Here is a 15,234-nt window from a genome sequence, read left to right as displayed (position 1 = left end):
ATGGCAGCATGAGGCATATCAATGGTTGCTCAACATATGTCACAGTCAACATATGGGCCACAATATAAAGACAATTCTTCCTATGTAATTGTATTGATTTAAATATACTTGGATACATACAACATATGGCCTGCCGATTATTGTGACAAACATGGCGTGTCTCTGTTCCACTGCTATTTTGCCTGGAACAAGATGATCTTAAGCTAGTCTGATTAATAATGCAACTTACCTACAACATAAAATTTCTAAAGTTCATGACTTGCTAAATGTTCTTCTTCATAGGCTTCAACACAACACACACTGGTTTTTGTCCCAGCTAGAATACACCTACTGAACTGAACAGGAGTTGTTAATCACCATTTATTCATGTTCCATTAACTTCCCACTGAATTCCCTCTGGATGGGACTAAAATTGGATTTTGCCCATTTGTTTCAATCTTTAATTATGCTAGGATATTTGTGTTGTGTGTCCCAGAAAACATACAAAGGTTTTGTTGGTTTCTAAATAAAGCACAAGCTGAGTATCCCTTATCTGGACATCTGAAATACTCAAAAATTCTAAATTGTTCACATGGGTGGCTGAGATAGTGACACCTTTGCTTTCTGATAGTTCAGTGTACCCAAACTCTTGCTTCAGGTGGACAAGTATTAAGAATATTGTGTAAAAATTACCTCCGGGCTATGTCTATACGAACCATACATACATTTCATGTTTAGACTTGGGTCTCATCTCTAAAATTATCTCACTATATATATGCAAATATTCTAAAATCTGAAATAATCCAAAATACAAAACACTTCTGGTCCCAAGCATTTCAGATAAGGGATACTCAAGCATGTAGTAATTATGACATGTACTGAAATTAGATAAGAATGGAATTAATACAGTAATCTTCCCCATTTCCTAACTATCATCTCCACCAGCACCACCACCACTATCTTTTGGGCACTGCCGTTTCAAGAATATCAAGAGATGTAATACACTAACCTCAGTATTGTGGGCAACCTGTTCTATAACTCCTTGTTGCTGGCTACTGGGGAGAAAGGCATTGATGTAACCTGGTCTAACATTAACTGGGGGACATTTTTCCATCCCCGGACCAAGCAACGACTGTTTACATGTGACAGGTAAAGAGGAATTGTATCTCAAAGATATCATTTGGCTCACTATATGGGTATCTAACAAACAAAAATTGTCTCTGTCTGCCATCTAGTGGGAATAACATATATAGGTTTCTTAAAATTAATTTCCTTAGGAAAAAAACAAAACTAAGGCCTGTTACAGACAGCCAAAATAAAGCTGCTTCGAGTCACAGTGGAGGTATGGTGTTTCAATGATGCATGCATCCTAAGAGTCCAGAAGCCACACCAAAGCCATGCTCCAGTCTGGAGCGTGGCTTTGGTGCGACTTCTGGACTCTTAGGATGCATGCATCATTGAAACACCATACCTCCACTGTGACTCGAAGCAGCTTTATTTTGGCTGTCTGTAACAGGCCTATTGTTCTAAAAGGAAATGACACAGTATTTTAAGACTGGTATAAAAATAGAGCACTAATATTTTTCATTCTACTTGATACTCGTAAGCAAGAACGATAGATAGACTGTGTGTGTATGTGCCTTCAAGTTTCCATTGACTTGTGGCGACCCCATGAACCTCATAGGGTTTTCTTAAGGAAAGAATACTCAGAGGTAGTTTTGCCTGTTTCTTCCACTAAAATATAGATTAACAATAATAAAATAAGCATTTGTGGACTATGAACTACTTCATCAAATACACAGATTATTACTGTATCTGTAATTTCAGTTTTGTGTGGCTGTGTTATGTGTGCACGTATTAGTTAATAATTAACACAGTTACTAGTTAACAGAGATGGAAGATGCAAAAAATGAATCCAGGAAGCAATTAAAATGCAGAAAGTGCTGATGAGGACATTTACATTATTAACACTGGCCAGTCACAAGACTATTGCTGATAACATATATGTCCTGCCACAGGGTAAGCCAATTAACACAGATAGTTGTCATAATAATCCAATAACTAGATTTAAACTTCTGGTGACAAACCTCTTGATTAATGAAGCATTAATTTGCTTTAGTCTCCCTTTCTATCTTCTTTGCTCTACAAGAACCACTTTATGGGCAGTGACACAGTGTACTGGGAAGTTTCGGTGTCCTCATTGGTTTTATTCTACAGCCTCTCTAGAGGTCAAGATAGTATGCAATAAGGGACCTCGCCTGTCATTTCTATACAGTCCAATCTCGGTATACACAGACTTGCCATACGCAGATTTGAGTGTCCGTGGACAGCAAGCCTGCATTGTCCCCAATAGTGGCGCATGGATGAGACTACGCCACCATTAGGGACAAAGGGATGGTAGGGCGGGAGGGCTGTGGGGTGGGGTCAATGCAAGACTTCCAGTGGGCTGACAGGAGAGCAGTGGCAAGAGAGGGGAGAAAAGCCCTGACCTCTCTACTCCCCTCCGGACGACAGTGTGCCCTGGAAGCCACTTGCCTGCTCCTCCTCATTCTCCGGCAGTGACCTCCTGGGTCTCCCTCCCGGTAGAGAACTCCTTGGAAGGGAGGAAACCCTGCCTGCTGCCTTCAGCGACCTCCTTTGGTGACCCCCTTCTCTGCCTCCTGCTGGTCTCTTCTTCTGAGTCTGGCCTCCTTCCATTCGGGCAGGGGGAGAGGGTTGCCAAGGGAGGTGGCGGCAGCAGCGGTGCTGATTGCAGTGGGTAGGGCTGCCATCCTTCCCTCTTTCTCCCTCTCTTCCGAGGAGCCCTCTGCTGGTAGGGGGACCCAGGAGGTCACCACCACCGTAGAGCAAGGAGGAGCAGGCAAGTGGCTTACAGGGTGCACTGTCACCTGCCGGGGAACAGAGAAGTCGGGGCTCCCTTTCCCCATGCTCACCACTTCCCTCCCATCGGCATGCTGGGAATCCCATGTTGACCCCCCTCCACGCAGCCCACCCACCCATCCCTTTGTCCCCAATGATGGTGCAGGGTTGTGCATGTGCCACCATTGGGGACAAGGGAATCTGAGCATCCAGGATTTTGGTATCCGCGGGGGTCCAGAATAGATCCCCTGTGGATACTAAGAGCTGACTGTACAGTGCACCCATGCCTTGCGCGGATGCATTTTACGCAGCTTACACGGAAGCCACTTGGGGAGGGAAACAATGCCGCACATACTCCACCACATGCATGAGCCCCATTATTTCCTATGGGGCTCAAGTACAGCCGGATTTTCCCTCACGCAGGGGGATCCAGAACGGATATCCTGTTTAAGGAGAGGGCCCACTGTATATGTCTTTCTTGAGACATATATCAGAGACAAAAACAGGGATATATAATGATTTTGCTCCTCCATCTCCCTTACCTCTAACTTTTTCAAGCACTATTCCCCCGAAATAAAAGGACTGCTTACCGGAAGAAACATATTTGATAAAACCATAGAACATGGGTGGGGAAAGTGCAGTCCTCCAGACACTGCCACGCTGGAACTCCCATAAATCCTTGCCAGCACTTCTGGGAACTGCAGTCCAACCTTATCTGGGAGTTTGCACTTTGCTCACTTCTGCCACAGCGGATGGAAAAGATGGTTACTACTGAAGGGGAGGAAACAGGGGAAGCGAGGACAATGTACAAGTCATTTGTTAGCATCTAGTTGGGGTTGTTATGGATGGCTTATTGTAAGTGATTCTTTTTGAAAAAATAGTTTAAAACCTTCTGATTACATTTCCAGAGAAATATAACACTAAATTCGTTGATTAAATGAGTCTTCTCTAAGGGGAGTTAAATAGGATACAGGCCATAACACTTTAACCTCTAAACCAAGGGTTGGCAGCTCTGGCCACACAGATATTATTGGCCTTGAATTCTTAGCAGCCCTAGCCATCATAGCCAGCATCAAGAGATGCTAGTAACTGCAACTCAGCATCATGAGGAGGACCACAGATGCCTATATATATATATATATATATATATATATATATATATATATATTGAATACAACATCAGGTTAATACAGTCAGCCCTCCATATCCATGGATTCCTTATCTATGGATTCAACCATTCATGGTTTAAAAACTGTGCTGCCTTGCCTTACGCAGGGATCCGTTCCGTGCCCCCCGCAAGGCAAATACCACGTAAAATCAAGCCCGATTCAATAGAATGGGGCTTATGGTTGCGGTGATGTGGGGCGCATGCACACAGGCGCACACACCATTACCTGTATTGCACTGCAGGTTCCGCATAAAGTGGAAGCCGTGTATGGCGCACCCATGTATGGAGCGGGCGCGCTGTATATATTTATGCATTTTATAAAAGCGACACCATTTCTATGCCGCTGCATTTGGTATCTACAGGAGTCCTAAAACCAAACTCCAGTGGAAATCAAGGGCCCACTGTATAAGAATGTAACTATCAACACATCATCCCTCTTGTTCCTATCAATTTCCCAGATCACCTTAAAGAAGAAAAAAAAGGCGAAGAAAGAGATTGTGTACAGTAGCAAAGCTGTTTCCTCCCTTGCTAGCAAACACATTTGTAGGGAAAGCACCTGGTTCCTGTAAACTCATGTGATTGATAAGAAAAGGGTTGTTTGCTGGCATGAGCTAGCCATCGGTAGTCTATAAGCCAAGAGCAACAGCTACCATGTAGAGCAAGGACTAGAGTCCATAATTCTTCCTTCTACATAGCAACTGAAGGCTTTATTGTCCCTCTCCTTCTACGGAATAAAAATGTTAGCTAGTTTGTAATAAAAGTATACAATAGAATTGTTAGGTCTCCCATCTACCTAAAAAGTAGAAGCCTTTCATTTAGAATGGGCCCTTAGTATCAACTGGGGGCTGGTTCCAGGACCCTGCCGTGGATACCAAAACCATGAGATGCTCAAGTCCCATTAAATACAATGCAATACTAAAATAGTGTCCCTTACATAAAATGGCAAAATCAAGGTTTGCCATTTGGAATTTATACTTTTAAAAAATATTTTCAATCCTTGGATGCTTGAATCCGTGGATAAAGAATCTGTGGATACAGAGGGCGAACTGTACTTATTTTAAGGATTTATAAACAAAAGTTTTCCAAAGGTATCTTAAAATCAGTACCATTAAAAAATACATAAGTATTTTGGAGCTGCATGCATCAAATAATTGAGAAAATTTTAAATTTCAAGTTTCAAATGAAACTAGAAGTATATTTATTAGGAATGACTGATGAAGAAATTAATAAAAAAATACTAGAGTGATTTACTATATGACAGGAGTAGGTAGGTTACTAATGGCTCAAAAATGGAAAGAATTTTTAGAACCACCAACAGAAGAATGGTTATTAAAGCTAGTAGAGATGGCAAAATTGGATAAATTGACTTGTCTTATCAGAAATGAAAAATTAGGGAAATATGTAAAAAATTGGAAACAGATAATGGAATATGTAAGTGATCAATGGGATCTATTCATAAAAATGATTTGCTGAATTAATGGACTATATATATATAGGAGGATGATAAAGTATTAATCCTTTTATTAAGTTAGAATTAGAATTTATATATGACAATTTAAGACCAGTTTAGAAAAAATAGTTATACCATTGAGTACTACTAGTAGGGGAAGTTAAGTACAGTGCGCCCACGCCATATGCAGGCACGCCATACAGGGCCTTGAGCACATGTGCTCAAGCCGCGGGGCGCACACGGGGCAGAAGGGGCGGCGCATCCCATTCAATTGAATGGGCGCGTGCGCCCGTTGCGCCCCTGCGCCGCCGCGCATGAGCCCCATTATTTCCAATGGGGCTCGAGCATTGGCGGAATTCGCCTTATGTGGCGGGATCCGGAATGGATCCCCCACGTAAGGCAAGGACGGACTGTACAGAAGAAAAAATAGTAAAATGGATTAGATAATATAGAAGATGGATGTAAATGGATGTGTATGGATCATATGTATGTATGGAATTTTAAATACATGTTCTTTTTATTGTTTTGGATCGAAAGGACCTAGAAACTGTAGTACATGCACCGGTAACCTCTCGTTTGGATTTCTGTAATGCGCTTTTCATGGGGCTACCTTTGTACCAGGTTCGAAAGCTTCAGCTGATTCAAAATGCTGCAGCCAGATTGGTCACGGGTACATCTAGGTCGGATCATATAACACCCGTGTTAAAATCCCTTCACTGGCTGCCAATTCGCTTCTGGTCCCAGTACAAAGTGTTGGTTATTACCTTTAAAGCCCTACATGGCTTGGGCCTGAGTTACTTGAGGGAATGCCTCTCCCTACACAATCCGCCCTGCACCCTTAGAACAATGGGGAAATTGCTACTCGAACACCCTAGGGTGAGACTGGCAACAACCCATCAAAGAGCTTACACATCGACAGCACCTACTCTTTGGAACGCACTCCTGGAAGAGATACGCCTTAGCGGTACATTGGAAGCCTTTAAAAAGGCATTGGAAACCTATCTCTTCCAGCAAGCATACCCCCCGACTCTCTTTAGAGAAAGTACTCCCCTATTAGATTAAGATACTTGATAGTTTACAGTTTTGATTATTTAAATTGTTGTTTTTAGATAATTCTATTGAATAGTTGTAATTGTAACTGAATGTTTTTAACTGTTTTTATATTGTATTATGACACATGTCATAGTTTTATCAAATGTGAACCGCTTTGATCTCGAGGAAAAGCGGTATATAAATAAACAGTTTATTATTATTATTATTAATTTTTTTAAAAATATTAATAGAATTATTATTAAAAACACATCAGTAACTGTAAAATTTGAACAACAGAATAAAACAATTTTAAATGCAGACTAAGGGCTGGAACAACCAGCTGGTAACGCTGGCTTCCATGTGGCTTGGGGGCATGGCGTTTAGATGCCGTATGCCCCCAAGATGTCTGGAGGCCACCCTGGCTGACCAGACGTGAGCGGCTTCAAGACGCTCTGGGGGCACAGCGTTTACACTCCACACGCTGTAGCTTGAAGCCGCCCTGGGGTTTTGGCCGGGCCGCCTAAGGTGGATTTTTAGGAGCAGATCCTTTTTGCTTTTATTTGGGCCGGCTCCAGGCCGGATTAGAGCTGTGGCATGTGGTTGCTGTGCCACCAGGCTGAGCAGTGCTGGGGCAGCCCGAATCCGCCCTTTTGCGACAGTCTGTTCCACCCTTAAACTTCCTAAAAAGATGTTTGGATTCAAAGCAGAGTGCAGCTGTAGTTAAAAATTCAGCCTATAATTTTAACCAAAGATAGAAAGAAATCAAAAGGCTTTTGAATGCCATTTAAAACTCCATCAGGGAAAAAGCTAAATATATCTCTTTTCAGAAAGACCATTAAATTTATAGAGGCAATACAGAAAAAAGCTGTTCATTGTACCTGGCTATCTAATTTGATTTTAATAGGCCAACTATACATCAGATGAAGATAATGGCAAATCAGTGGTCATTTCAGAACACACAAGGTTTTTTAAAAGTTGGGAGGAACAGATAGATAGTCATCCAAATATTCTCATAACCTCAGGTTTCAAATATGTGCTTTTAAGCTCCAGAAGTATATTCTCTTAATGAAGCTGTAATGCAGGCATGCAAAGGGGTGGATGTCATTGAACTGCAACTCTCATAATCACTGATCACTGGCTAGATTAGGATAGTTGGGAGTTGCAGTGTGTGAATGCAATATATGATTTGAACTTTGTAACAGGAACTTGGTTGTTGTAATGCATTCTAGTCATTTCTGATTTATGGCGACTCTCAGGTGAAGCTATCATGGGGTTTCTTGGCACGATTTGTTCAGAGGAGGTTTGCTTTTGGCTTCCTCTGATGCTGAGAGAATGTGACTTGCCTAGTTGGTTTTCACGGCTGAGCCATGAAAACCCTTTCAAACCCTGTTCTCCAGAATCCTAGTCCAACACTCAAACCACTACACAATGCTGGCTACTAATTTAAAAAATTTAACTTCCAGTGAGCTTAATAAAAGTGTTCACCAACATGTATTTTGTATTAATCAACATTCCAAGTACAGTATGTTGTCCTTTGATTATCTAATGCTATGTAAATAGAACTTTCCTATGTGTTGTGTAGTTCACAAAAATGAGATTATATTGTATTTGAAATTAAGGGTAAATATGAAAAACATTTTTGGAAGTATGTTTTCCTGTTATAATGCTTTCAGTGGATCTAGAGTAAATATGAAATCTAGCCTCCAAAGAATGGTTTATTCACACACAGTGTGCCAAAGCAATGAGACAAAAGCATGCACAGGAGTTTGACAAAATAAACGTTTTCTTTTTTTTTTTACTTTGGAAAGATTGAGAATCGATCCTCCCTGGTCGGTTTTGCATCTACTTCATCACCAGAGCCTCTTTCTTCGTATTCATCCATCTGTCGTGACACAGCATCAGAAATGTTTTCTGCCATCTATTTGGATAAACAAATGACATAATTCAACATTCCTACTCAACACTCATAAAATGTCATTAGCTTTTAACCACCTATTTTCCCATTTAGAATTAAATAACTTTGATATTAGAACTGAAAGAAATTTCATACCATTTCAGTGTTCCTGAAAATTTTATACTCTGATTTCAGGTGCTCAAATTTTGCTTTTGAATTTAAAACTAAAGAGATGCATTCAAGGAAGTAGACTTTAGTCTACCAAGGCTCATGTGGCCAACTTCTTTCTTTCAGTTGGTCTCAAAGATGCTTCAAGATCTCTCTACATACATCAAAACCCTAGAATATAGTTTCCAAAATGCACAAGGTGGGCTGGATATGCAAGTGTGAGAGACAAAACCCCTCTTCCTTGTGCAGTCATCTACAGACGTGGAAGGAGATAACACAAACACTGGGGTACAAAATTAAATAAATATTTTTTTTTCTCCCTAGCATTTTAAACTTCTGCATAACAGGCAAAAAACTGCACAGGTCAGCAGACACCAGCAATGAGATAAGCTGCAGCTGTGCCATCTGGCAGCTGCCCAAAGGCCAAAATTTACCAAGCTACGTTCTCCTAGGAGGGGATTTAGGCGGCGTGACCAGATGTCATAACTGCAAAGGAGGACAAGGCACTGCAAAATGTAGGACAGGCAAGAAAAATGTAGGGCCTGACCAAATAAAAGCTAATAACACTCATAAGAATGTAAATTCATGCTTCTTACTTGTGCTCAAAATGGAGGATGTTTTGGAATTCCTCCAGGACAGAAGGTTGAAATGTAGGACAGGTCCTGGAAAAGGAAGACGTCTGGTCTCTCTGGATTTAGGGTGCATTTGCACTGTAGAAACAATGCAATTTGATACCACTTTAACTGCCTTTGCTCCATTCTACAGAATCCTGGGATTTGTGAGTCACCAGCACTTTGGCAAGGAAGTCGACCTCGTAAAACTACAAATCCCCAGATTTCATAGGATGGAGCGACAGCACTTAAAGTGGCGTCAAACTGTGTTACTTCTACAGTGTAGATGCCCCATTAATGCTGACAGAATCACAGCCTCCTTTTCCAGGACCTGTCCTCCATTTCCACCTTCTGTCCAGGAGGAATTCCAAAATGTCCTCCCTTTTGAGCATGACAAAGTAGTTTGAATTTACATTTCTAGGAAGGTTTTGAGCTTTTATTTGGGCAGGTCCTCCATTTTGCTCGAGAAGGTCCTCCATTTTTGCAGTGCCTTATTCTTCTTTGCAGTGAGGACATGTGGTCAGCCTGAAAAGAAGATGAGAATGTTTTGTTTGACAGCAGGCAATGCTTTTTACCACTGCTTGCAGAGAGCAAAAATGGCAAGTCTAGAACAGGAGAAAGGTGCTGCTGCTGCAGTGGACAACATTGGGATAAATAATAATAACAATAATAATAGTAATAGTTTTTGTGGGTTTTTCAGGCTATATGGCCATGTTCTAGAAGAGTTTATTCCTGACGTTTTCACCGGCATCTTCAGAGAATGCTGGCATGGAAATGTGTGTGTGTGTGTGTGTGTGTGTATATATATATATATATATAGTGTGTGTTACTCTAGGTTAGGAGGGTTGATTTCCATGTTAATCTGTGTATTGTTCTGTTGTTGAAGGGCAAGGCCTCAGGGAAGATATGCAAGGAGGATTTGTGTCTGCTTTATTATTATTGTTGTTGTTGTTGTTACTATGTTTATTTATATCTCACCTTCCTCCCAGTACAGGGACTCAAGGTGGCTTACAAATCTAAAACAGTCCAAGTTAAAACACTAAAAACATGCAAAAAACAATTTTAAAATACAATGAAACAATTCAAACGATTAAAAACATTACGTCATTAAAATTTAAAGTTTAAAACTCTTTAAAAACAAAAACCAAACAGCATCCCTGTCATGCGAAAGCCTGCCAGCATAGAAACGACATAATTTGCGGTCCATTGCCTGCTGGGAAAATAATAATGATGATGATAATAATAATATATTATATTGATTTCGTTTTATGCCGCCTTTTCCCCAAAAAGGGACCCAAGGCAGCTCACAAGACAATTAAAACAAATTACAGTAAGAGATTGGAAATTACTGACCAAATTAAGACAGTACAAGATTGAGATAAACACATACAAAAAGCTGAAAGCAGCTCCCCATATAAAACCACAATATCAATAGAATAACAATAATAATAATAGGAAGAAGAAGAAGATTGTGATATCAGTCTCTCATTCACTGGGTTTGGAAAGCATTATATTTATACTATAAATCCAAAACTTATAGTAATGCAGTTTGAGACTGGCTCAATGCCAGGGAATCCTGGGAATTGTAGTTCATTGTGGCACCAGAGCTCTCTCTGACAGAGAAGGCCAAATGCCTCCCAAAACTACAGTTCCCAGGATTCCCTAGCATTGAGCCTGGGCAGTTAAAGCGGTCTCAAAGTGGATTATTTCTGCAGTAGCGTGTTTTTGGTACTTCCCAAACTTGGAGAAGGAGACTCTGGTGTCCCAATCTGGAATCCTGGGGACGATAGTTTTGTGAGGCTCCTTTAGTGTAGCGGGGGAATACTTGCCTCCAAGCCTCGCCAGCTAGGAGGTCCTGCTGCTGCTGCTACTGCTGCTGCTTCCCCAGGGCTCCGTTACGTGGAAGGGAAGGGGAAGCGAAACCAAAAGGGAGCTGCCTAGTCCCTGGCCCTGCCCTCCCTCCCTGCCTGGCTGCCCCGAAGCCTCCCGCCTCCAGAGGCGAAGGAAGTTAAAGGCGCCTCGGGCGGGTGCCATTTTGTGGGACCATGCGAGGCCTACTAGGTCACACAACACAGGCCCTTCTGAGAAGCCTCTGGCCTGACTTTGCCACGCGCTTCAGCTTTATGCCTCCAGGGCAGAAATAAGGCCCCATGCAATGCAGTTCTGGGATTTGTAGTGCTGTGTGTGTTTGTGTGTGTGGAGGCTGTCAGAAGGCTGGATTGTCTCAAAAAGGTCCCAGATTGCCACAGCCTCGAGGCCTGGCATCTGAGCTGGTCTCAAAGTGTGTCATTTCTGCACTGTTGACAAGGCCTGGGTTGTTCTTGGGCTGAGAGTGTGTGACTTGCCAATTTAAAATGAACTCATCATTGTGAGGATTTTTTTGGGGTTGAGAGCATGTGACTTGGAAATTTAAAGTGAACCCATCATCATGAAGTTTTCTGAGGCTGAGAGTGTGTGACTTTCTGATTTAAAGTGACCCTAAAACAAGGTTTTCTGAGGCTGAGAGTGTGTGACTTTCTGATTTAAAATGAACCCATCATGAAGTTTTCTGAAGCTGAAAGTGTGTGACTTGTCAACTTAAACCAAACCCAACACAAGGTTTTCTGAGGCTGAGAGTGTGTGACTTTCTGATTTAATGTGACCCTATCACAAGGTTTTCTGAGGCTGAGAGTCTGTGACAGTAGCTTTCCATGACCAAGTGGGTATTTGAACCCTGGTCTCCAGTGCAGCCTAGGTACTGGAATTTAATATTTGCTGAAGTTTGCCGCCTTTGGGCATTCATCTCTAAAAACCAACTAACCAACCACGTTTATGAGTTTATAGTTGGGCACTGTTTATAAAAAGTTACCCAGAAAAACAAACAAACACCACTGTGTTCCTTCCCTGAAGATGCTGGAGAAACCTCAGGAATAAACTCTTATAGAACATGGCCACATAGCCCGAAAAACCCACAAAAACTACCACTGTGATACTCTGAAGACTGAATAAAAATGGCATTGTAAAAAAATAAAATTCTTACAAGAATTTCTTTAATAGGTTACAGGAAAATAAACCATAAGAACAATTCAGAAAACTTACCAAAATGTAACCAGAATTTATTTTTAGAAAGTAATCCCAGTTATAGATCCAAGGCCCCCAATGTACAGGCATACCTTCGCTAACAAATCCTTTGACAAAGAAGCTCCATTTTACAAAGTCTATCTATGCCCACCCAGATCTCCATTTTCCTACTCATCTTCTGTCTAGCTGGATGTTTTTAGCAGCATTTACATTGGGAGGATGGTGAAAGAAGGCTGAGAAAACACAAGACTTTCTGTGTCAGGTTGCAGCAGCATGTCTGCATACAATAAACAATGCAGTCAAGCTAGGACTGGGAAATACTGGGTTTCTATACTGGCTAATATGACTGTATTTATTATTTATTTCATTTCTGTGCCACCTTTCTCCTAGGAAGGGACCCAAGGCGGCTTACAAGACTAGCTGTACTGTGTGCCTGCCTACTACTGGCAAGATAAATAGTAGCTGTTGCAGGATCCCTTGCTGAACATGAATGGACAGCAAAACAGAAACAACGAGGAAAACCCGATTAGTCTGTGTCTCCAGCTACCTGCAGCATGTGTGTATGTGTGGTTTTAAAGGGGGCCAGATCTGCAAATTTAGCCACCAAAATGGAAAACATAAGAGAAGTGCAGGACAGTGAAAGAAAATGCCTGGATGCGTTTTGAAAGAAGCCGCCAAGTATTCAATGAGTTTTGTTTAGTCAAGGAAGGTTTACTTGCCAGGTTGTTTCTGTTTACACATGCATATTGTTAGTTATGAATAAAAAGGTCACTGAAACAGGTTGAACTGCTTTTCTTTTTTGTTATTGTGTAGGATAGGAACCTATTTCCACTCTTCCCTTGTTATTTCTGCCACTGGAACCATAATTTTCTGTTAAAGAAGTAACACCTGGGAATACCTCTGCTTGGTTTACTGAGGGAGGCCTGTACTTTATTGTCATTATCATTACATGGTAAAAAAAAAAGTTATTTTTTTAACTTTCCTGTTTGTCAATAGTAGCAAAAATGTAGCAAAAATGATTACTTTTATTTATCTCGTAAAAAATAGACTCAAATGCTACAAGCCACAGGCTTGGACTACAGGAGACGCTTTGCTAATCCTCCTCATAATTGTGTCAAAACACTTCACAAAAGTATGAGGCAGCAAGATGCTTGGAAAATAGCAAGAGCCAGCACTTGAAGGATGTCTAGTTCTTTCTCTTACCATTTGGTGAGGCCACACTTTCAGAATTATAAATATTATTGCAAAGATGCAAGGTGATTGATGGCAAAGGAACTTGGATTCGCATGTAAGCCCTACATCTTAAAATGGAGGTAGGCAACTGTGGAAGGCTAGCCCCAGGAGACCTTGGGGAGCTGCACCCCTTCCACTACACTTGCTCCTGCAAAATAATAACAACAAACAACAACAATATTTTTTGCCCCCAAATGCCCTCTCAGTGTCACTGGGGTATTTTCACCATGTTTCGGGCCTTCCCGACCCATTTTAGACTGAAGAGAAGCTTTTTTTTTTAACAATAGGAAGGAAGTAAAAGTCTGTTCAATTCAGGGTGTAAAAAAAGGTTTATTCTGGGCCTAAAATTTCTCAGGGACAGTAAAATGTGGTGGAAATGCACCTCGGGACATTTGGAGGCCAAAAAAAGAGGGGGGTGTTAAATTTTTTTGTGCAAAAATTATTTTTGTTCTAGGGGCCCCAGGGGCCCCAAATGTGGTGGAAATGGCCTCCACATTTTGGAGCAAATGTTTGACCCCTGGAATGCACTGGGACCCACAAAAATGGCCCTGGGGGCTGTGTGAGGACCACAGATGCTACTTTGTTCACTCCTCTCCTAAAATCATGTGCCAGACCTTTGTGTGTTGAGCATAGGGCCTTTATAGCTGCGTTTGAATGTTATAGAGCTGTTCTGACTGGGAACCCATGAACTCAAATAGGAAGTCACAGAGACTACATACCTTTGTGGCTGCTTTGTGAAGATCTGGAATGATGCTGGTGTATCTGATACTGATATTAAGTGGTAGGGCAGCATAGCCATACATGCACATTGACAAATGCCTGAATAGGGGTGTAATTGCACTGCAAAAGTGAATTCATCCTTTGTTAAATTTCTGGTTTTAATGTAAAATAGACATACCTTAATTATTGTAAAAAGAAAGTGATGACAACTTATTGAGTCTGCAAACAAAAATAGGAGCAGAGTCCAAAGAATCAGTTAACCAGCATTAACAAGAGAGTAGAAATCTCTTAAGTCTGATATAGTCCTGGAATGGAATTCAGCTCATCACTCTCTAGTCTTAAAGCTTGTACAGTCAGCCCTCCATATCCATGAATTATTTATCCATGGATTCAAACATCCACGTTTTAAAATATTCAAAAATATATAAATTCCAAAAAAGCAAACCTTGATTTTGCCATTTTTTAAAAAAAATATGGGATACCATTTTACTAGGACATTGTATTTAATTGGACTTGAGCATCCATGGATTTTGGTATCCACAGGGGATTCTGGAGCTAAACCCCAGCTGATACCGAGGACCCACTGTACTCTGAGAGTATTTCACACAATCTCTCCTCCATTGTTTTATTTAGAAGGTGGTTTTATTCATTCAACCTCACTGTAGTGTCTTTCCTATCTTCCACTTACACTCACAATTGTCTGCCCAAAACTGCCTCCAGAATCTTGCATGTCCTAAGGACAAAAAATGGAGCGATGCTCTTGGTGTTCTGCAGTAGCGGGGTGTGTGTGTGTGTGTGCAGGGGAAGAGAGGTTGAAGCTCCTTTGTCCTCTTACGCTTGGTTCCTAATCTATATAACAATGGATAGTCTTCTCTTTCTGAAGTCATATTCTGAAGGAATGGGCATTGTATGCAGAATTCACTAGATTCCTTCTGCCATACAGATAATCTCTTTCAATACACCCCAGAAACGGTGGCATGCTGACTTCAGAATAGTATTGTCAGGTTTTCGAAACAGCAATAAGGGACAGTCAAAAATCATGACAGTCATGGTTGACAAT

At 41.2% G+C, this 15,234-nt stretch overlaps 1 protein-coding gene across 2 annotated transcripts in view; it reads right to left on the bottom strand.

Moving 5' to 3' along the window:
* Nucleotides 1-8,402, bottom strand: part of LOC149318517 (caspase-7-like) — a 30,875-nt gene extending 22,473 nt beyond the window's left edge. For both annotated transcript variants that reach the window (XM_089509933.1, XM_089509934.1), the window contains exon 1: nucleotides 8,288-8,402. In XM_089509933.1, the coding sequence (XP_089366059.1) occupies nucleotides 8,288-8,370 (83 nt within the window). In that variant the 5' untranslated portion in view covers nucleotides 8,371-8,402. The remainder of the gene's footprint in view (nucleotides 1-8,287) is intronic.
* Between the last annotated feature and the right edge of the window lie 6,832 nt (nucleotides 8,403-15,234).

This window comes from Sceloporus occidentalis, unplaced genomic scaffold (genome assembly GCF_023333645.1).
Source record: "Sceloporus occidentalis isolate IW3139 unplaced genomic scaffold, rSceOcc1.0.p SCAF_2, whole genome shotgun sequence".
NCBI classification, from domain to species: Eukaryota; Metazoa; Chordata; class Lepidosauria; order Squamata; family Phrynosomatidae; genus Sceloporus; species Sceloporus occidentalis.
This window is presented reverse-complemented; position numbering and strand designations above follow the sequence as displayed.